Genomic DNA, 21534 nt, shown 5'->3' with positions numbered 1-21534 from the left:
AAATGCATGTTTCTTCAGAATAAAATCCGACCATGATCTCACAGATAATCAGAATTAGTGCATGCAGTAAGGGATTTTAAAGATAAACTCTAAAAGTGCTTGTTAAGGCAGAAACTGAGGTCCAGAGAGAGTTGTTCTCTGGTTATGTCAGTAGTTAGTATCAAAGTCAAGAACAACTCAATTGTGCTGACATAAAGCAGTTCTACTCAGTAAACATGTGTGGAAAGAATGGTGGTTGTTATGTACCTTTGACTCAGAACAGACTCGTTGTTGTTATGTGTCATCGTTGCATCGCCTGCAACTCAAAGCAACCCTATGTACAACAGCTCTGAAGCCTATCACGTCCTGAGCCAGTCTGTCTCTGATATACCTACCTTCATTGCCCTAGTTACTGTATCAATCCATCTCATCCGGAATCTTCCTCTCCTGCGCTGTCCCTCCATCCTTCTGAGCATGATGTCCTTCTCCAAGGACCAATCCCTCCTGGGCACATGCCCATAGTATGTGGGATAGAGCTTCAAAATCCTAGCCTCCAAGGAGAAACTTGGTTTCATCCTCTCCAAGAAACACTTACTTGTTTTCTTGGCAGTCCATGGTATGTTCAAGACTCTTCTCCAGCACCACATCAATTCTTCTCTCTTCCTTAGTCATTGTCCAGCTCTCTGATGCAAGTAATTGCAAACATCATGATCTGGGTCAGGTGCATCTTAATCTTTAGATTGACATCATGACTCATATCTGATCTGTTCTTCTGAAGAATAACTGGTGAATTTGAACCACTAGCCTTTGGGTTGTCAGTGTGACTTTTCACCACTAAGCCATCAGAACTCCTCCCTTGAGAAGAATTTTTTAAATGTTTGCAATCCAGTCTTATGACTACTACCACCGTTACCAAACCCTTAATGTTAACCCATTGTAGAAAGATTAAGAGCCACAGAGGGACAGCCATATCTGACCATTACCAATTCCACAAAGGGAAACTGTACTCATCAACATCATTAACAACATCAATTTCCAGGAGGTCAGACATGTCCCCCATACTCCCACACTTCTTTCTACTCATCTCAGCACCAATTTTACTGTTTTACTGGGTCCAAAATGCAATGCAATATCTCACCTGCCACACAGAACCATGTTGGGGAAGTTAAAATATTATAATCTAGGTTAGTAGCAGAGTTTACGCAGGATAGCTTCCAAAATGTACTCTCAGGCACCTCATCCTTGAGCATCGAGGCTTTAGGCCAGTGTTACAAAGTTCTCAGTCCTGCCAACCTTGGCTCTCCCTTTCCCAAACCCTCCCTCCCAGTTGTCCAGCAAACTTACACAAAGGCTCTTAGCTAAGCTCTGGTTCTGTCCATGGGGTGTTGTGTCGTGGAGTGTAGCAGTCACCTCCGTCTCATGTGGGCTCTCTGCTTCTGCCATGGCAGCGGCTGCCACAGGTCTAGCTGGAACAAGAATTTCTGGGCCCAAAGAATGATGTGATTCTTTCTTTTGTTTCTTCATTGCTGACAGGAAAGAGCTTCTAATTCTACTGCAGAATCCACTCAATATAATGGGGTGAATGGCCAATCTCCTTGTGGATTGGTAAAACGAGTCAGTCCCCTTGTGGACTGGTGAGACTAGCCAATTCTGTTGATATGTTAACATGTCCTATTCACACATTCTGGCCCGTCCATATGGCTAAGTCAAACTCAATGGCTAGGAAAGTAATTTTGAAAGATAAACTCTATACTCATGAGTGGTTTTATTCACAGTGTGATGATGGAAATACTGCTCACTTGCAGAGACCTGAATTCATCTTCTGTGGGTGCATCAACATGGGGGTCTTACGTGAAGACTCTTAGATGGAGACAATGACTCCAGAGACTAGAACTCTCCGCCAGTTTAGGAGAATATCGGATGCCAAGGAGAAAAGTATCCTAGTAAAATTGGCCTCATAAAGGTAATAGACTGTGCTGCTTGGCACTCAACTATTTTCCACAGGGCCTTGCCCTCTCTGCATCTCAATGTCCTCAATCTTTAAACAGAAATATTAGTGTTATTTCTGGTTCTATAGAAAAAAGATGGGTAATCATATCCCACATGATTTACAGTATCAAAAATCTTGCTGGAATTTCCGCGGATTAAGTTCTGATTTAACGGCCATGAGATTTTAGTTCTCATACTATTTCAAACAGTCTTAGTGGGATTATATAGAGTAGATCTTTGCTCTTTGGAAAGTTATTACTATTCAGTTCTTTGATGTATTGGTTTAGCCTTTCTATAAACTTCTTGAAAGCAGAGATTTTGTATAACTTCCTAATTTATTAGCTGTGTATTATGGATACATCTCTGATCCTCTCTGGTCTGCTTTCTCATCTATTAAAGGGAGATAATAGGACATATCTTAATTCTCACACAAGGTTGTTAAGCTCCTTGCTATCTTTGTTGTTGTTTTTTGTGCCCTTGAGTTGCCTACGACCCATAGTGACCCTATGTACAGCAGCTCTGAACACTGCCCTTTCCTGAGCCAGTGTCACTAATTCCAACACATCAATCCCCATTGCCCCAGTTACTGTATCAATCCATCTCATCCAGGATCTTCCTCTCTTGCGCTGTCCCTCCACCCTTTCAAGCATGTTATCCTTCTCCAAGGATGAGCCCCTTCTGACCGTGTGCCCAAAGTATGTGAGATGGAGCTTCAAAATCCTAGCCTCCAAGGAGAGACTTGGTTTCACCCTTTCCAAGACAGACCTAATCTTGGAAGTCCATGGTGGTTAATACTCTTCTCTAGCACAATAACACAAAGGCATCTATTTTTCTGTCATCCTTAGTCATTGTCCGCTTTCTGATGCATAGCAAGTAATTACGAAGTCCATGACCTGAATTAGGCTCACTTTAGTCTCTAGACTGACATCATTGCTTTTCAGCACTCTGGAGAGATCCCTGACAGCAGATTTTCCCAATACAATTTGTCTTTTGATTTCTTGACTACTAGAGCTAAGAGTGTTGATTGTGGAGCTGAGCAAGTTGCAATTGTTAACAACTTCAATCTCTTCTCCCTCTATCATGACGCTACCAATTGGTCCAGTAGTGAGAATCTTTGTCTTCTTAATGTTGAGCTTCAATCCATATTGAAGACTATAGTCCTTGACCTTCTGCAGCAGGTGCTTCAGGTTTTCTTCAGTTTCAGCAAGCAAGGTTGTATCATCTACATAATGTAGGTTGTTAACAAGTCTTCCTCCAATCCTGATGTCACATTCCTCCTCATAGAGCCTAGCTTCCCGAATAATCTGCTCTGCATGTTGTTGTTGTTTGTTGTTGTTATGTGCCATTGAGTTGCCTACAACTCATAGCGACCCTATATACAACAGCCCTAAACCCTGCTCTGTCCTGTGCCAATCTCACGGTCTCAAACACACCCACCCCGATTATCACAGTCACTGAATCAATCCACTTCAAAGAGGGTCTTCCCTCCTGTGCTGTCCCTCCACCCTCCAAAGCATGACATCCTTTCCCAAGGACTGGTCCCTCCTTACAACATGTCCAAAATATGTCAGACGAAGCCTCAAAATTCTTGCTACCAAGGAGCAGCCTGGTTTAACCCTCTCCAGGATGAACCTGTTCATTTTCTTAGCAGTCCATGCACCACGGCTCAATGGCATCAATTCTCCTTCTGTCCTCTCTAGTCATTTTCCAGCTCTCTGATGCATAGCAAATTCTGCACATAAATTGAAAAGGTATGGAGACAGGATGCATCCCTGACACACTCCTTTCCTGATTTTGAACCATGCAGTGTTTCCCTGCTCTGTTCTGAGGACTGTTTCCTGGTCCAAGTATAGGTTTCACATAAGCACAATCAAGTGTTCTGGGATTCCCATTTTTCTCAAGGTTAGCCACAGTTTGTTGGGCAGTGTTAATTCTGACTCATAATGACCCTACTCACAACAGAGCTAAAACCTTACCGAATTTTGCATCATCCTTGAGCTAACTGTGAGGATCCCTTGTGCATTGCAAAAAGATAAATAAAAAGGAAGGAACTCTAGAGGCCTAGTGGTAAGGAGTTGTGCTGCCAACTAAAAGGCACACAGTTCACGTCCTTCGGTGGTTCTGTGGGAGAAGAAGCATGAGCAACCTTCTCCCATGCTATTTTATAGCTTCTGAAAACCAGCTAAAGCGTCAGCTATGCATGGTTCTCTATCATATACCACAGATAAATGGAAGAGGTCATGATAATGATTACTATTAGTAGTGATTTGCATCTTAGATGAAAGAAGAATGATGCCTTTGAGATGTATTGGAGAAGAGTACTGACTGTCCACGGACTGCCAAGAGAACAACAAACAAATCTGTATTAGAGAAAATTAGTCAGTGTACTCCTTGTAGTCATGGATGGTGAAGCTTTGTTCCACGTATTTTGGACATGTATGCGAAACCTATACTTGGACCAAGAGGCAGTCATTAGAACAGAGCAAGGTAACACCGCATGGTTCAAAATTGGGAAGGGTGTACGCCAGGGATGTGTCCTATCTCCATACCTTTTCAACCTGTATGCAGAGCAGATTATCCAAGAGGCTGGACTCTATGAGGAGAAGTGTGGTGTCAGGATTGGTGGAAGATCTATTAACAATCTGCGATATGCAGATGACACAAACCTGCTTGCCGAAACTGAGGAGGACCTCATGCACTTGCTGCAGAGGGTCAAGGACTGCAGCCTTCAGTATGGACTGAGGCTCAATGTCAAGAAGACAAAGATTCTCACCACTGGACCAATCGGTAGCATCAGGATGGATGGTGAAGAGATTGAGATTGTTCACAGCTTCAGTTTGCTCGGCTCCACGGTCAACACTCTTGGTATTAGCAGCCAGGAAATTAAAAAAACGCATCGCGATGGGAAAGTCTGCTGTTAGGGACCTCTCTAAAGTACTCAAGAGCAACGGTGTCTCTCTGGAGACTAAGGTGCACCTGATACAGGCCATGGTCTTTGCAATCACTTGTTATGCATCAGAGAGTTGGACAATGACTAGGGAAGATAGAAGGAGAATTGATGCCTTTGAGCTGTGGTGCTGGAGAAAAGTATTGAATGTACCATGGACTGCCAAGAAAACATGAAGATTCATCCTGGAGAGGGTTAAATCAGGCTACTCCTTGGAGGCAAGGATTCTGGGGCTTCGTCTGACATATTTTGGACATGTTGTAAGGAGAGACATGTCCTTGGAGAGAGACATCATGCTTGGTAAGGTGGAGGGACAGCGCAGGACGGGAAGACCCTCTATGAGGTGGATTGATTCAGTAACTGGGGTAATCAGAATGGATGTGTCAGAGGCCATTCGATTGGCACAGGATAGAGCAGAGTTTAGGGCTGTTGTACATAGGGTCTCTATGAGTCGCAAACGACTCGATGGCACATAGCAACAACAACAATAACTGAGAAAGACATCATGCTTGAAAACGTGGAGGGTCAGGCAAAGAGAAATCCCATTGATAAGATGGATTGTCTCAGTGACAATAACTGGCTCAGAGATGAGGGTGGCAGAGGACAGGGCAAAATTCACATCCATTCATTGCTCATGGAGTCGCTGTGTGGCTGGCACCTAACAGCAACAGTACCTGTGATTTGCACTTAATAACTGGTATATTCAAACTGACCTGTATGTTGTAGTTATTGACATATTGAAACCTTATAGTTTCTAAAGCCTAACATTTATAAGGATGTATAGGGTTAGGGTTAGATAGTGAGCTTGACTATCTTATCTGGAGGATTCATCAAAGGAGCTGCTAGTCAATTGACTCATAGCAACCCTGTAACCAATAAATTGAAACTCTGCCCAATACATCGTCACCCTCATAATCTCCGCTGTGCTTAAACTCATTGTTGCAATCACTTTTTGTTGCCGTCATTGTTGTCAATCCCTCTCAATGAGGGTCTTTCTCTCTTCCTAGGACCCTCTACCTTTCAACAAGATGTCTTTTACCAAGGACTTATTCTCTCTTGACAAAATGCCCAAAGCATATGAGACGGAGTCTTATCTCTACCAAGCACTCTGGTTGCACTCTTTCCAAGACAGAGTTGTTTGTTCTTTTTGACAGTCCACCGTTAGGATGATTTGTTTTAAACAGAACAACTCCGTAATTATGCGGCGGCCCCTTTAAATAGCGGGCTGTGGGGGCGGAGCTCTTCTCCGAGAAGCCGAGCGGCGGCGCCTGTGACCGGAAGTGACGGGAGGCGGTGGTGATGGAGGACGTGCTGGACCTGGGCGAGGAGCGGCGTCGTGGCTCGGGCACCTCCGTGAGGGCGACGCGCAGGGCTCGGGGCCTGGATCTGGCGGGTGGGGAGGAGCCACCGCGTCGGCCACGGCTTTTTTCCCCCTGGGCGGCCGCAGCAGGCGGGCCGGGCCTCGGCGGGACTGAGCCGCGGACGAGGCGCTGCAGCGTCCCGCCCCCGCGCTTGGGGGCGCCGGCGCGACCGGCGTGGGCTTCGCGCCCTAAAAACCCTATAAAACGTGCAAAACCGGCCCTCCTTCCGGCGGCTCCCGGGCCAGCACGCTCTTCCCAGCCTGTGGGTTTCTGGAGCCCCTGGACGGACTTGTTAAAAGAGTGACGGTGGCCTTTGTCGCGCCTGTCCTCGTCCTAGACCTTTCCCCTAACTGTTGTATTGGAGCTAGAAAGGCAGCCAGCTTGGATCGTCCTTTTACCCATAACCTCAACGGGGAGGTGGGCATTCTCTCCACTTTGTAGGGAAAAATCGAGAGATTTGTAGCCACAGAGTTAGGCGAGTTGAGAGGGCTTGAGGCTGGGAGATCGGGAAATTAGAGAGGCTGCCAGCTTCTGGGAGTCAGTTACCTGCCCTGCAGACAGGGGATGCTGCTGTCTACTTCAGGCCTTGCGGGAAGATGAAATGGGATCATGCATGGAAGGCAGGCAGTTAGCAGTGCGTGGTCTGTGTTGTTGCCAGGGTCGTCCAGGTGGAGTTGGAATCCATAGCTGACTCTGTAGTGGACTCTCAGAGACAGCAGATCGCGGGAGTGGATGTTGTCCATCTCTCTATTTTTTTTTGCGGAGCAGCTGGTGGATTCGAACAGCATGCCTTTGAGTTGGCAGCACAGCTAGGCCACCAGAGCTACCTGCGTGGTAATAAATAGGATACACATTCTGACCGGGAATTTAGATACGTGGAAGGCTGAGCTGCTGGTAATCCAGAGTTCTTACATGATGGGGTTAGATTTTAAGGGGACAGGAGTTGTGTGCCCTGGTGGCACAGTGGTTAAATGCTCAGCTGTTCGGCTTCTTTAGAGATTTACAGCCTAGGGAACCCTGTGCAGTATTTCAGCTCTACCTGCAGGGTCGCCCCTGAGTCAGAATCTAACAACAAGACAACACAGTAACAAAGGGTTTGATGTTTGGTTTACATTAGAGACACCCCCCCCCCCCAGTTCATTGTCTTCCTACCACCATCCTACTCGGAGGGAGAAGAATCAGACCTTTTTACTTTTTAAATTAGTCAAAATTGTATTCACTAGAAGGTTAAGTTACAGGCCTTTGAAATTGATACCTTCGGATGTCTTCCAAGCTGCTTGAAAGTTGCACATCTCCCAGGTAGCTTTGAAGGACTAGAGAGAATTGCCCAGAGAACAAGTTTCTCCACAGATCACAAATAATTAAGTCACCACGTCTTTCTGATACGTGAACATGTTAGTAGACAGACATGTACTGGATGGGATCTCTCGTTGCTGTTGAAATCTATCTGACTTGTAGCTAATCCCCTAGCAGTTTTCCAAGGCTGTAAATCAAATGAGAGGAATTTTCTTCTCTTTCTCCCGAGGAGCTGCTGGTGGTTTCAAACTGCCAGAGATGGCACAGTTTTCGAGTTAGCACAGTTCTGTACAGAATACCCCACCAGGTCGGCTGGGTATTGGATATAGTCCTAGGTGGTGGGAATAAGGCAGTGGATAAAACAAAGTCCCTGCCTCCATGGGACTTAAACAGACTATTTAACATGTAAAACCAAGTGATAAAGTCATTTTTTAAACTAGATCATCCCTGTGGATTTATAGTGCCCTTCAAAAAAAATTTAAACTTTTAAAAAACACTTAATGGAAGCCACTCAGAAGCAAAATGCACTGCCATCAAATCAGTTCTGATTTACAGTGACCTTGGAGATGCAAGATCATTGACATTTTGGTTTTGCTCCACCACCATAGTAGTATTTGATCACAGATACCAGATGCTGTGACAGAGGAGGAGGGCAGTTGGGTGAAGGAGGCAGAATTGGGTGTTTTGGTAAAAATAAATAAATAAATAAATAAATAAATTGAACCATTTGTTATTGGAAAGATGTTTCCAAAAATCCCTGAAACCAAAGTGGCTGACAGGACATGAAGTGCAAACACTGGTTTATAGTTTTCACACATCTTTGTTACTCCTTTTAGTTTACTGATAGAATCAATTCTTCAGACTGTGAAACTTAAAGCATGGAACAGTAGACAGAATCCAAGATTTTTCTCTGCCATTGATTACCTTCCTCAGTTTTAAAATGGTGACAGCCCTATTCCCTGCTACGGTGAAGATAAACGAGTCTATATTCATTAAGTCAAAGAGCCATTAATTCCTGCTCTAAAATGCAAATAAAACTATAAACCATACCCATTGGTCTGCCCAAATACTTTGTTGGTGTTGGGAAGTTGAGATACCAGTTGTACCCCCTACTTCTACTCCTAGCCTGTCCAGGGCTTTGAGAAACCTGCACATCGTACAGTCAGAATTGTTTTGATTGCCAAAAATGAACTATTGAAAATTTTCCTTACTGACTGTAAATGCAAATTTGATTAATGTATAAGTCAAAACAATTGCTTTTTTGTCCTCCTCTGCCTTGTTACCAGATTGTTAGGTGCTACTGGGTTAATTCTCACCTGTAACAACTCTGTAAATAGAATGAAACACTATCCGGTTGTACGCCATCCCCACACACTGGCCACTGTGTCTGAAGCCATTATTGAAACCACTGTATGAGTTCATCTTGATAAAGATTTTCCTCTTCTCTGACCCTCTACCAAATGCAAGGTCTTTCTCGAGGGACCATTCTCTCCTGACATTGTATTCCTGAAGTATGTGAAGTATGTGTCTTGCCTTCAGTTCCAAGGAACATGCTGGCAACACTTCCTCAAGCCAGATTTGTCTTTTTGGCAGCCCATGGTATATTCAGTGTTCCCACCAATGCCATAATTCACGTCCAGCACCATCAGCTCTTCAGCCTTCCTGATCTTTGTCCAGCTTTTACGTGCATGTGAGCCGACTGAAAATACCTTGGCTTGGATCAGGGTCATCTCTGTCCTTACTATGACACGTGCTCTTGAACACTTTGAGGAAGTCTTTTGCAGCAGGTTTTCCGAGTGCACCACATCATTTGATTCCTTGGCTGCTGCTTCCATGATGCTGATCCAAGTAAAATGAAATCCTTGACAGCTCGTTTCTCCATTTATCACGATGTTGCTTAATTGGTCCAGCTGTTACTGTAGAGTTTAAGAATGTTTTCCAAACATGTTTTTGATCGTTTTATGCAAAGCTACAGCTTAAAAGTGTTATTATTGGTGTTAGGTGCCATCGAGTTGAGTGCGACCCAGAGTGACCCTGTGAACAACTGATGGAAACACCGTCTTGTCCCCATGCCATCCTCACAGCCTCCAGCACCCTCAAGTCCTTTGCTGCAGTTACTGTGTCAGTCTGTCTGGTTGAAGGTCTTCCACTCTCTGCCCCTCCATCTTTCCGAGCATGATGACACTCTCCAAGGGATAACCTCTCCTAGCAACATACCCAGAGTATGTGAGATGAAGCCTCATCATCTTGACCTCCAAGGAGCGTTCTGGCCGCACCTTCTTCCAAGACATTTCTATTCTTTTGATGACAGTCCATGGATGAATCTTCAGCACTCTTCTTCAACACCAGAGTTCAAAGCTGGACATTTCAAAACTTGAGATGGGAACTTCCTAAAATCCTGTATACAAGTCATCATATCATTTATTCCAGTAAACACAGATAATGCACCCTGCTGCCAACAGCCTACAGATTGAAGGTTCAGGTCTGCCTACCCAGAGTGCCTCAGAAGGAAGGCCTGGGATCTACTTCCCAAAATCAGCCATTGAAAACCTTATGAAGCGCAATTCTACTTTGATGCACATAGACTCAGTATGAGACAAAGGTGACTCAGTGGCAAAGAAAATAACCCACTTCCATCAAGGCAGTTCTGATGTGTGTGATCCTCCACTCGGGTTCTGAGATTAATTATTTACAGGAAGAGACTACCTGTCTTTTCCCTGTAGAGCAACAGCTAGTGTTTGCTACTCTAACCTTGTATTCTCTCTCATTGTTACTAAGTTGATGGCAACTCATAGCTGATAAGTGGGTTTCCAAGACTAAATTGCACTAAGAGTGGCTGGTGAGTTCACACCACCAGAAAGCACAGCCTTTGTGTGTAATGGAACTTTACGGACTATGCCACTAGAGCACTCCACTCTAACCTTGTATTAGGAGCCCAGTATGTTAACAGACTCTGGTGGCCTAGTGGCAAGAAGCTGCACTGCAGTCCTGAAGGCAAATGGTTTAAGACCACCAGCTGTTTCCCAGGATAAGGATGGGAAGTCTTCCATGCAATTAACTGCTGCTGGAGGGTCAGTTATGGGTTGGTTCTGACTCAGTGGTACACAACACCACCACAATAATGTTAATATACTACTAGTGCTTCTTCAGTGGCACCTGTTGCTATCCTTAGGTGTTCTTGGGTTGATTATGACTCATAACCCTTACGAACAACAGAAACCTTGCCTGCCCTGTGCCATCCTCGCCGTCTCTGCCATACCCAGGCTCGTTATTGCAGTTAATTGTGTCAAGTCATCTTGTTGAGGGTCTTCCTCTCTTTCACTGGCCTTTTATTTTTCCCACCATGATGTCTTTTCTCAGGAACTGGCACTTCCTGCAACATGTCCAGAGTATGTGAGATGACTCGGTCCTAGTCTCTCAGGAGCACCCTACTTGCACTTCCTCTGAGATAGGCAGTCCATGGGATTTTCAGTCACCTATGAAGCAATCGAAAATCCATGGTTTGTGGCAACTCTTCATAGTACTGTTACAGTCCTGTATATGAGTAGGAGAGCCTTTCCCGAAGCCTGCCTTAACTATGTACAGCTTAATACCGGCCCATCCCAGAGGGTGCTGTGTTCCTGTAGGTAGAAAAGGGATTTTGCTCTTGCAATCCATGTGGTAGTTTAGGTTGGGTCTGGTAGGTAAAGAGTCATGGTGTCAACCCATAGGCAGTTGATCAGATCCGCCAGCTGTTCCACAGGACAGAAGATGGACAGTGTCTGAAATCCCGCTGAAGGGTCAGCTGTGAGTCAGTTCTGACTTGATGGCTATGAGTGAGTTGAAATCTTCCGAAGTAATTAGCTAGGGCTTTTCTTCCTAGTCTGTGTTAGTCAGCCTGGTAATTTTGCAGAAACCTGTCGATCATGGGTAATATTTGAAATACCAGTGGCATACCTTCTAGCAGCATAGCAACAGAGAAGATAGTACAGAAAGACCGTCAGGGACAGGTGATGTCTGCGACTCTGCTTAGAACAAGGGAGGTGAAACATCATCTTGCCTCCTTTGGGCATGTCATCAGGAAGAACTGACCCCGAGAAAACAACCCTGACCTTGATAAAGTAGATGGTCAGTGGGAATATGGGGAACCTGAAATGGATTCATGCTGTGACCACAATAGTGGGCTCAGATGTACAATGAAGAGGGTACTGGATTGGGCAACATTCTGTAATATGTAAAGTTACCATAAATTAGAGCCAACTCAGTGGTGGCAACACGTTAGTTTAAATTTTAGGATCATGAAATCATAGAATTTCTATACTTAACAAACAGCTTCGTTATAGGACTTGAAACATTTTCTAAGAATATGCCAGTTACTCAACTATCAGTCTCTACCAGCTTATCATAAACCTAGTCCTTGCTTAAAAACAACCAGAAAGCGCCCAAACTCACTACCATTGAGCCAGTTCTGACTCAGCCACCTCCATTGGGCCCCAGATTTGCCTCCTCTCAGTGCTTTAAGCCATGTTGGGTCAGCACTATCCTCCCTCTCTCCTGACAGGGGCCTAAGATGGGGCGCCGAGCTCAGCTCGAGTCAACTCAGCTTGAGAATCAGCTCAGTGGCAAGAGTTCCTCTTTGACTTTGATTGGAGAGGTGAGTGCTTAAAAATGTCCCCATCTAATGAGATGCTTTTTGAGTGTTTGTTATTACTTAATGAGGAAGAATTTGGTATCTAACGTTTCTCAGTGACAAACCTCCTTCCTCTCTCGTCCTGCCCCTTCTTTGGCATTTGTCCTGTTAGCAGCAAATGCAAGAGGCGTGCTAATGGTGTTAAGGTTGAGCTACACAGTTGGTCATTTGCTCTCAGTGGTGCCCTGCACACCCTACATTTTTTGGTATAAAAAGGGATCAGTACCCTTGACTTTCCTGGACGCTTTCCCAAGTAACCTGGAATAATGGGAATGTGTCCAGCTTCTTTGTGGAGGATGGGCAATTCTGATTTAATGCCAAGGCAGTATTCCATTTCTGCCCAGAAAATGACGTGGAAGTTGTGGCAGTTTACTCATTCCCCTCTCTGATTCCTCTTGTCCGTTTAAAAAAAAAATTGACACCCCTCTTAAAAGATATGATGGATTCACTCACTCGGTGACTGGGGTAGTAGGGGTAGGTGTGTCAGAGACAATGACGTTGGCTCAGGATAGAGCAGGATTCAGAGCTGTTGTACATTGGGTCACTATGAGTTGCAAGTGACTCGATGGCACACAACAACAACAATAATAACAACAGCATATCTGTTGTATTCTTTCGGTTAGAATTCAGTAGCGAGCGCTTGACCTCACTGCCCTGGAATCTCTTCCGACTCAGCAGTCCTCCGGCAGGTTTTCCAAGAGTATAAATTGTAAAGACAGGAGATTGCCCGTTGCTCCTTTGTGGAGCCACTGATGGATTCGAATCACCAAAAACGTGGAGCCTTTTCATTAGTTCAACAGCCTGCAGACCACACCACACCAGACTACAACCCAGTATGGACCTTTTTAAAGGTCAGCCTCAAGGTCATCCCTTCTCAGTTGTTTCCCCATTTATCCAGGGCTGCTGCCTCTCAGTTCCCACAGTACCTGTTAGAGAATGTGACACAATACATATGTGCCAGTTGTTTGTCTCCCTCTGCACAGAGTGAGTTCCCAGACAGCGGGAAGCTTGGCTTGGCTGTCTCACCACACAGCCCGCTTATAGCAGATGAGGGGATTGACACTGAGAAATGTAAAGGACCAGGCAGGTGAAATAAAGGAGTGTCATGAGTGTTAGGTACATGTTTAGGTATCAAATAGGTAGAAATTGCCACTTTCAGAGGAAGCCAGTTCTGCGTTTTCTTAGCTTTCCACATGGCCTTTTCAAATTATCTTTCATTTTTTCACTTAAAGTAATATGGTAATGTTGTTATCTGCTGTCGAGTTACTTGTGACTCATAGTGATCCTATGTAAAATAGCACAGAAACCTGATCTATTCTGTGCCATCCTTATTGTCTCTGACACACCTGCCCCAGTCACTGAATCAATTAATCTCATTAAAGGTCTTCTTCTCCTGTCCTGTCCCTCCACCCTACCGAGCATGACGTCCCTCTCAAAGGGCTGGTACCTCCTTACAACATGCTCAAAGTATGTTAGATGAAGCTTCATAATCCTTGCCTCCAAGGCGCATCTTGGTTTCAACCTCTCTAGATCGAACCTGTTTGTTCTCCTGGCAGTTCATGTTATATTGAACACTCTTCTCCAGCACCACAGCTTAAAGGCATCGAGTCTCTATCATCCCTAGTCATTGTCCAACTCTCTGTTGCATAACAGACAATAATTTTTCTACTCTGTACCAACTCAGACAAACAGCTAACTTACTTTTGGGCCCATTGCTCTGGCAGACAGTTGAGTGTAGGGTAAGGGTACAAGTTACATGAAACTGTAGGGGCCAGCTGTTATTAGCCACCTCTGAGCAATGCTGTGATAATACTGACCCAGTTTCGGTACAGTCCTGGGTTTTCAAAAGATATTGGTAATCTTAATTTTTATGTGAAAGCAAAATTTTAGTTGTTTTTGAGCCAAGTTGAGTTAGCAACTAATAAATTAAAACCCTTTATGGACTATATTTGGCCTGATGATTGTCCTTTATGTCTGTTGATATTGTTAAAATACTTATTAATTGTATCCTAATTAGAGTCATGTAGTGCATAACGTCTGTTCAACCAACATGTGACCACATTGCATACAAATCTCTGGTCCTGTAAGATTATAAGAGTTCAGAAATCCTGTTCAGAGAACACAATTAGTTACTATAACCTGATGTGAACACAACTTTTCTGTGCTACATGCATATATGATATCTGGTACACTAAGTGGGCACTGTCAGACATATAATGGTCCAGTATGTATGTAACATCTAAGTCTTGACAGTCATAATAAATGCCTGTTACCGGATTATGTATATACTGTATTTTCTGTCATTATTTTAATGTGAATTTTCCCTTCTTACAGATTAAAGTTAACCTTATTACTATATACTTTCAAATGGATGCAGCACCATCTGATTCCCTATATTGTGTCTCTCAAGTGTTGTAGGATTATCTATGTCATTTTCTTTGGAAAATACTACCTTGAAGTTTATTGGGACTCTCAAATATAGCAAAACAAGTGAGTTGTAGTGGTCACACTTAGCTCATTGCCATCAGCTTGGACCAGACACACAACTGACCCACTGGTAGTTTTTAAAAAACTGTGAATCCCCTGCAGGGAGATTGCCCATCTTTCTCCCACAGAGCTGCTGGTGGATTTGAACTGCTCGTGGTTTCAAACCATCAGAGATGTTGCCTTTGGGTTGGCAGCTTAACTCCCTATGGACTAGGCTACCAGAGCTCCCTAGAGATAACACTGCTGCTGCTGTTGTGTACCATTGAATCGGAACCGACCCATACCTGACCCTCCAGTGGGTTTTCAGAGGCAGTTTAATCACACAGGAGATTGCCTTTCCTTCTCTTGATTACACTAGCCAAGAGGGAAAGGAGAAGTATTTCTTTACAATGTAACCAAAAAGTTAGTGAACAACTGAGAGGTGGAAAGTCAGTGAGTACTGGTGCTTATGACTTGGGCATGCTCTCACAGTGTTCCAGTCACTTAGCATCCTGTTTCCCAGCGTGCAATGTGGACGGTAAGCAATGCGTGATTGTATTTGCATGTATGACTTCCTGATAAAACGTGAAATGGAAGGCACTAATCACTGCACTGCCTTGTCTATCACAGGACAGACTTTGCAGTTGACTCTACAAAGTGAGACAGGTGAAGTACACAGTACGTGATGTTGTTTGCTGTCCATTCAGAACGGACTCAGCTCACGCTCCAGTGGGTTTTCAGAGGCGGTAAATTGCATGGGTGGAGAATGACCATCCTTCTCCGATAGAATAGCTTATGGATTCAAACCATGTGCCTTTGGGATTACAGCACAGCTTCTAACCCTTGGGCCACCAGAGCTTTTGAGTAGGTGATGAGGGCTATTCAAAACTGAGTTACTGAAGAACTGCATAGGGGATAGTGGCCAGATTGTAAGGTATTGGGAATAGAGTTATGCAAGATGATGCCATAATGTAGGAGGAGGATGAAAGAGATGTACCAGTCCCAATCCTGGATCTCGCGGAGCTTGAACGACATACAGTTATATATGTCACTAAAGAGAAAATAGAGAAGCAGATGACCTGGTTCATGGAATCCTCCTCTTGGCCTCTAGCCACGTTAGACTGTCCTAGATGGTCTAAGAGGATATGGCCTAATACAGATTGTAGATTCCTTTAGTCAACAAAGCGGTAAGAAGCTGCACTGCAATCCCAGAGGCACCCAGTTTGAATCCACCAGCTGCTCTGTGAGAGAAGGATGGACAGTCTCTTCTGTGCAATTAGCCGCCTCTGAAAACCTGCCGAAGGGTCAGCTGTGGGTCGGTTCTGACTTGACGGCACACAACAATGACAACAGAAGTTTATTGTTTTATAGAGTGACATTTTAGGCAATGAGTAAAGGAGACAATGTCCCCTACCACATTGGACTTCTACTAAACATTTGCTAGAAATACAAAGAGTCTACTTAATTTTACACAAGGTCATTGTTAATGGTCAGGTGAGTGGGCTTCTGAGGGACCAGGGTGTCCTAGGATGACTTGATCCGGCCTCAAAGCCCTAGTGTGAGCCCCATACCTGGGCTCCTGGGACATGGTCACAGGCAGAGCCCAACTGCCTGTCTCATGTCTCACGTCTCCCAGGTCCAGTATTAGCAGCATGTGACTTCAGAGCCACAGAGTGTGAGGGACCTTTCACAGTTTCAGCCCTTCAGGAATGCCTGCTTAGTTCCCTGGAGAATGGACCTTTTTTTTTTATTCTTGGTTTTAGCATTTTTCTGGGAGAACATGATGAAAAGTCATTCTGTTCTTCACCCAGATGGTGCCTCTGAAAGCCAAATGCCAGTCAGGATTCCAGGATGCCTCCTCTTCCTGGGTTAATTGAGGTTTGAAGCAGTGTGGGTAGCCTCCCACGGGACCAGATGCTCACTGTACTGTGTGGGACTTTTTGCTGGTTCTTTCTAAAATTAGATCCCAAGACTTGTGTGTGTGCCCATTTACATTCCAATTCTGAGTGTATTACTTAATGTATTTATTTTTATCCTCTTGCTGACTATGTTCTGGGCTAAAGATGCCCATGAAGAGGTCAGTATGGTACCTGGAGGCTGTTAGGCATAACAGAGTTACTTTAGACTTAAGTGGAAATTAGTTCAAACAAATGGTTATTTCAGAGCTGGGTGGTGGGGCTGGGAGCTCCGGTGAAGGATGCAGAGAAGCATTGCGGGAGGAGAGAGAACACAGGACTCGTCTTAGAGAACCAGGCTGGGGCCTGAGCTCTACTACAGGATCTTGAACAAGTCCACTGGTCTCATTAATCTTCCACTTCATTACCGTGAAATACTATTAACAATAACACAAGGGTAATGTGGGGATTAGACAAAATACACATTTAAAAGCACATTAATAAATTGTAAAGCACTATACAACATTCAGTCAGTGAACTGGTAAGTATTTAGACAGTGCTCTACTGTTTTAATGAAAGGGTAACAGAAAGAGGTGGTAAGCTGAAGTTTTTCTTGGAACAGATTTGGAAGTCCTAAAGATTTCATTTATCTTTGGATAGACTAGTGATCCCAAGAAGAGTGTGTGGCTTTTCATTTTGGTGGATATTCCTTACAGAGTGTAAGAGCATAAACTTCGGATCCTTGTAGACCCTGTTGAAGTCCTGTCACTGTCACAATTTAGCTCGATGACTTTGAGCAAGTTCTTTAAATTTTCTAAGCCTCTGTTTTCTCATTTGTAATACAGCAATTATAACACCCAATTCATAGAGTGACTAGAAAGAAAAAAATGAGCTAAAAGACCTTCAGAGAGTGTCTGTTGCCCACTGCTATTATTTCTCTAGAATGTGGAAGTTCTTCTTGTTCCTTGCATATCTCTCTGCTATAGTTGAAAAGTGTAGTGTCTATCACCCAACACTGAAGCCCTGTAATATTGATGGCTGGGCTGGGAGTTCCACTTGGCTAGAACTGGTAATGGTGCTCGCTTATCTGAAGCCTGCCTTCTCCAGTTCACCACTTCTGACCTGGTCAGATTTCCTCCCTTGTGTCTTCTGCCTGCCTTCTATTTCCATTTAGGTAGTGTTTTAGGGTAGGTTGATTTTCAGGTATCTTTCACCTCTATTCAGGTGAATTTGGCTACAAGCAACAGAAACTCAAGTCTAGTACTTGAGATCAAACAGGAGTGATTTTTCTTATAACTCTAGAAGTCCAGCGCATGGTAGCTGCAGACACTAGAGAACGCCCTGCATTGTCATGGTCCCTTCCAGTGTCCTGCTCTGCCATCAGAGCCTGGTTTTCAGTTCTCAAGAGCATAAGGAGGTTGGGCATCTCCAGATTTGCATTCTGCGAGTGAAGAGGGAGTGTAGTTGCAGAGTTCAAGGTGTATGCCAGCTCAGTTTTTATAAGGAAAACAATAACCAGATACTTCAGCAAGCAGGCTCCTAGTTACTTGTGGTTATCAAGACAGGCTTACAGCTGCCCCAGGTTCCACGGGAGTTTTAACTGAGCCCAGTGCCGTACCAGTAACACTGAGGTTTTCTGCTTGAGGGAGATGGGAACAGCTGCTGAGTAGGCAGTTCACAACTGATGTGCCAAAATAATATTTTCATAGAATTTTCACAAAGATATTTTTCTTAGACTTGAGGTATGAGAGGAAAAAAGTGTCTTTATAGCCACAGAAACAAAAAAACAAAACAAAAACCACTCTCCAGCTTTAAAATGTAAAACTATGCAGGGTTCAGTGAAAAATTTATCCATGATATCTGGTTGCGTTGGCTGTGTGATGCTTCTTGCTCTTTCCTTCCTCTGGTCACCCCAGAAACTGCTGGAGGCGTTCTATCTAGAGAAGGCCGATGGTTCAGGCCAGTTAATTAAACTCTTCTTCCCCCTCTGGGAGAAGAGGGAATGCTTCGCCATTAGCTCGCTCTTTTTTTTTTTTAAAAAAACCAAGCCTCAAAAATCTTCGAGGAATTTAACTAATTTTACTGATTAAGTAAGAAGGATGAACTCTTGATGTAGTTTTACTATTTCAGAGTTGATTAGAGCTGAGCCGTCTTATATGGATTGCCAGGAAGCTCACATAAGGTGATACATACACAGAGCTTAGCAATGCGCCCTGCACACAGTAACCTCTTAAGAAACCATAAGTAATAAGAGTAGGATTATGACAGCATTCCCCCCAGTACCAGGCTTGGTTCTAGAAGCGTAACTCAGTAAACAGCAGTTAACGCTGGCATTGGACTTCCTGAGGGTTTTGCTGAAAGATGAGTGTTTACATTTCTGCAGTGTGTAACTTGCTGTGTATGGCTGAGCAGCTCTGAGAGCTAACCTGGATTTCTCTGGCTGAGCCTTGGGCTTCTGTTAACTCCGATAATTCTGTTCTTTCAAAGATCCTTGAAGGTTACACCTGTACACCTTCTGCAGGAAAGTTATGTTGTGGTGCGTGTACGGACAGTAATCTTTGGCAGAACCTCTCAGAGATGGCCTGTCTTTGGGATGAATGTTTCTTACTGGATTCTAGACTGCTTTTTAGCTTAGCTTGTATTTTGCTAATTTTGGGGGGAAATTGGAGTTAAAGGTTACATTGTAATGATTGCTATCTATTCATTTTATACACCATTCCGTGTGAGCCTTGTGATAGCTCCTGATAGAGGAACTCTTAGCTCATTTTAGCCATGAGAACATTGAGACCTTGTGAGGTTGGCTAACTTGTCCAAGTCCAACAGCTAATTCTGGACTCTCGTCAGTCCTGACTCTTCCCAGGTGCTGAACCTAACCTCTCTTTCTTACTAGACACAAAGAGAAGAGATGGGGAACTTTATAGGTTATTCTGTTGGACTTTTTTTGGAGTGAGAGTGAGTTCTCATTTGATCACCCTTGTTCGACCAGTTGTCCATTGAAGTGCATGAGTCACAGCTGTTCCCTTTCTCTTCCCCCACCCTCTCTGTTCCTCCAAGGACGCAGAACTGAACCTTAGCCAAATTCTCCAGCAGGAATCTGAGAAATGCTGTTGGGCTCTTGTTCCCAAATTAGGCCAATTTCCTCATCCCCTAGCAGCTTCCCTCAGCCGGAGCTCCCTTGGTGCTTTGCATTACGTCTCTTGCCCTCCCCCTGTTCCCTGACTGGCCTGCCAGCGGGGCAGTTATTTTCAGCCCAATCGGGTTATCTGCTGACCCTTTTTGGTGACATTTTTCTTCTTTCTCACAAAAATAGCTTTACTGATTGGTCACATTTTTCAGTCTTTTGCATAGCCCCTCTGCCATTGGCTGCATTGGATGATGCCTCTGATAACATTGCCGAAGGGATGCAGGGAATTTGATGTGGAACTGTTCATAAGGAATGTGTTTTCCACACTTCATATTTATGTCATGCTTCGCATGCAGTGGTTTAGAGCTCTCCCTGCGGGTGGGCTGATGTGCATGGCTGACCCATCCCTGGGGCTGACTGTTGTGTGGGAGGGAATGTTGTCTCAGGATAGAGCCTACGATGGCAAAGCAGCATCTTGAGATCCTCCCCTAGTGCTGGCTCTGGTGCCTTTGGGGCCCCTGTGCAAGAACCTCTTGGCTAAGCAGGCAGTTGATGTTTTTTTCTGAGTTCTGGGGTGAAAGTTGGCCTTAAAGAGCATTTAAGGATTTCCCTTTTTATCTGTGGGGGGAATTGCTTGAGAAAGACAATTGAAGATGTTTTAGCTTATTGCCTGGCACATAAGTGCTCTGTAAAGGTGGTTGTTGTTATGTGCCATCGAGTCGCTTCTGACTCATAGCGACCCTATGTACAAGAGCTCTATACGCTCTTCTATCCTGTGCCAACCTAGCCATCTCAAACGCACTTATTGCCACCTCTCTAGTCACAGAATCGATAATATCTGCACAGTTAAAGAAGTAGGACTTCTCATTGCTGTCAAATTTTAAGCAATTCCGAGCTGACCCTCTGAGGCTGTAAATTGAATGGGAGGCGCTTTCTCGTCTTTGTCCTCAGAGCTGCTGGTGGGTTCGAAGCCTCAGAGGCCTTTGGGTTAGCAGTGCACCTCCCTACAGGCAAGGCCCCCAGGATAATAATTTTAATTTTAATCCCAGCTCTTCTAGTCACTAGATAGGTATCCTTGGTAGCATAAGCACTCTAAACCATTTGCTTCATCTGTTAAATGGAGTTGTAGGTACCTATTTAATGGGATCATTGGATTAAGTAAGGTAGTTACTATATCTAGTAGAATAGTGCCTGACACATTCTAAGTATTACTGTCACTATTTGTGTCATATGAACATTAGAAAATAATTGTCAGTTTTCTTTTAAGTACATTTCTGCTCAGGATATGAAGATGATAATATCTCATAGAACCACCCTTAACTGACCCTTACGGCAAAGAAACATTGTGGTGAGGAGTCCTGATGATGGGGTTTTTTCAGTCATTTGAGATGCATTTTATTTGTTCCTCTAGTATCGTTTCTGCCTAGGCCATTGACCAGTTATAGGCTCCATGGTCAACAGTCTTGGCACCAGCAGCCAGGAAATCAAAAGACGTATCACGATGGGAAAGTCTGCTGTTAGGGACCTCTCTAAAGTACTCAAGAGCAATGGTGTCTCTCTGGAGACTTAAGGTGCGCCTGATACAAGCCAAGGTCTTCGCAATCACTTGTTATGCATCAGAGAGTTGGACAGTGACTAGGGAGGATAGAAGGAGAATTGATGCCTTTGAGCTGTGGTGCTGGAAAAAAGTACTGAATGTGCCCTGGACTGCCAAGAATACAAACAGATTCATCCTGGAGAGGGTTAAACCAGGCTACTCCTTGGAGGCAAGGATTCTGGGGCTTCGTCTGACATACTTTGGACATGTT

The 21534-nt window shown here is 44.3% G+C and overlaps 1 protein-coding gene across 1 annotated transcript in view; it reads left to right on the top strand.

Annotated features, from left to right (window-relative positions):
* The first annotated feature begins 6214 nt into the window (after positions 1 to 6214).
* Positions 6215 to 21534, top strand: part of IFT43 (intraflagellar transport 43 homolog (Chlamydomonas)) — a 170441-nt gene continuing 155121 nt past the window's right edge. The window contains exons 1-2 of the mRNA XM_006884776.1: positions 6215 to 6268; positions 12113 to 12205. Of these exons, the coding sequence (XP_006884838.1) occupies positions 6215 to 6268; positions 12113 to 12205 (147 nt within the window). The remainder of the gene's footprint in view (positions 6269 to 12112; positions 12206 to 21534) is intronic.

The sequence above is a fragment of the Elephantulus edwardii genome, unplaced genomic scaffold (genome assembly GCF_000299155.1).
Source record: "Elephantulus edwardii isolate Elephantulus edwardi_28Jun2011 unplaced genomic scaffold, EleEdw1.0 scaffold00037, whole genome shotgun sequence".
Lineage (NCBI taxonomy): Eukaryota > Metazoa > Chordata > Mammalia > Macroscelidea > Macroscelididae > Elephantulus > Elephantulus edwardii.
Note: the sequence above shows the minus strand (reverse complement) of the source record. Positions and strands in the feature narration are given on the sequence as shown.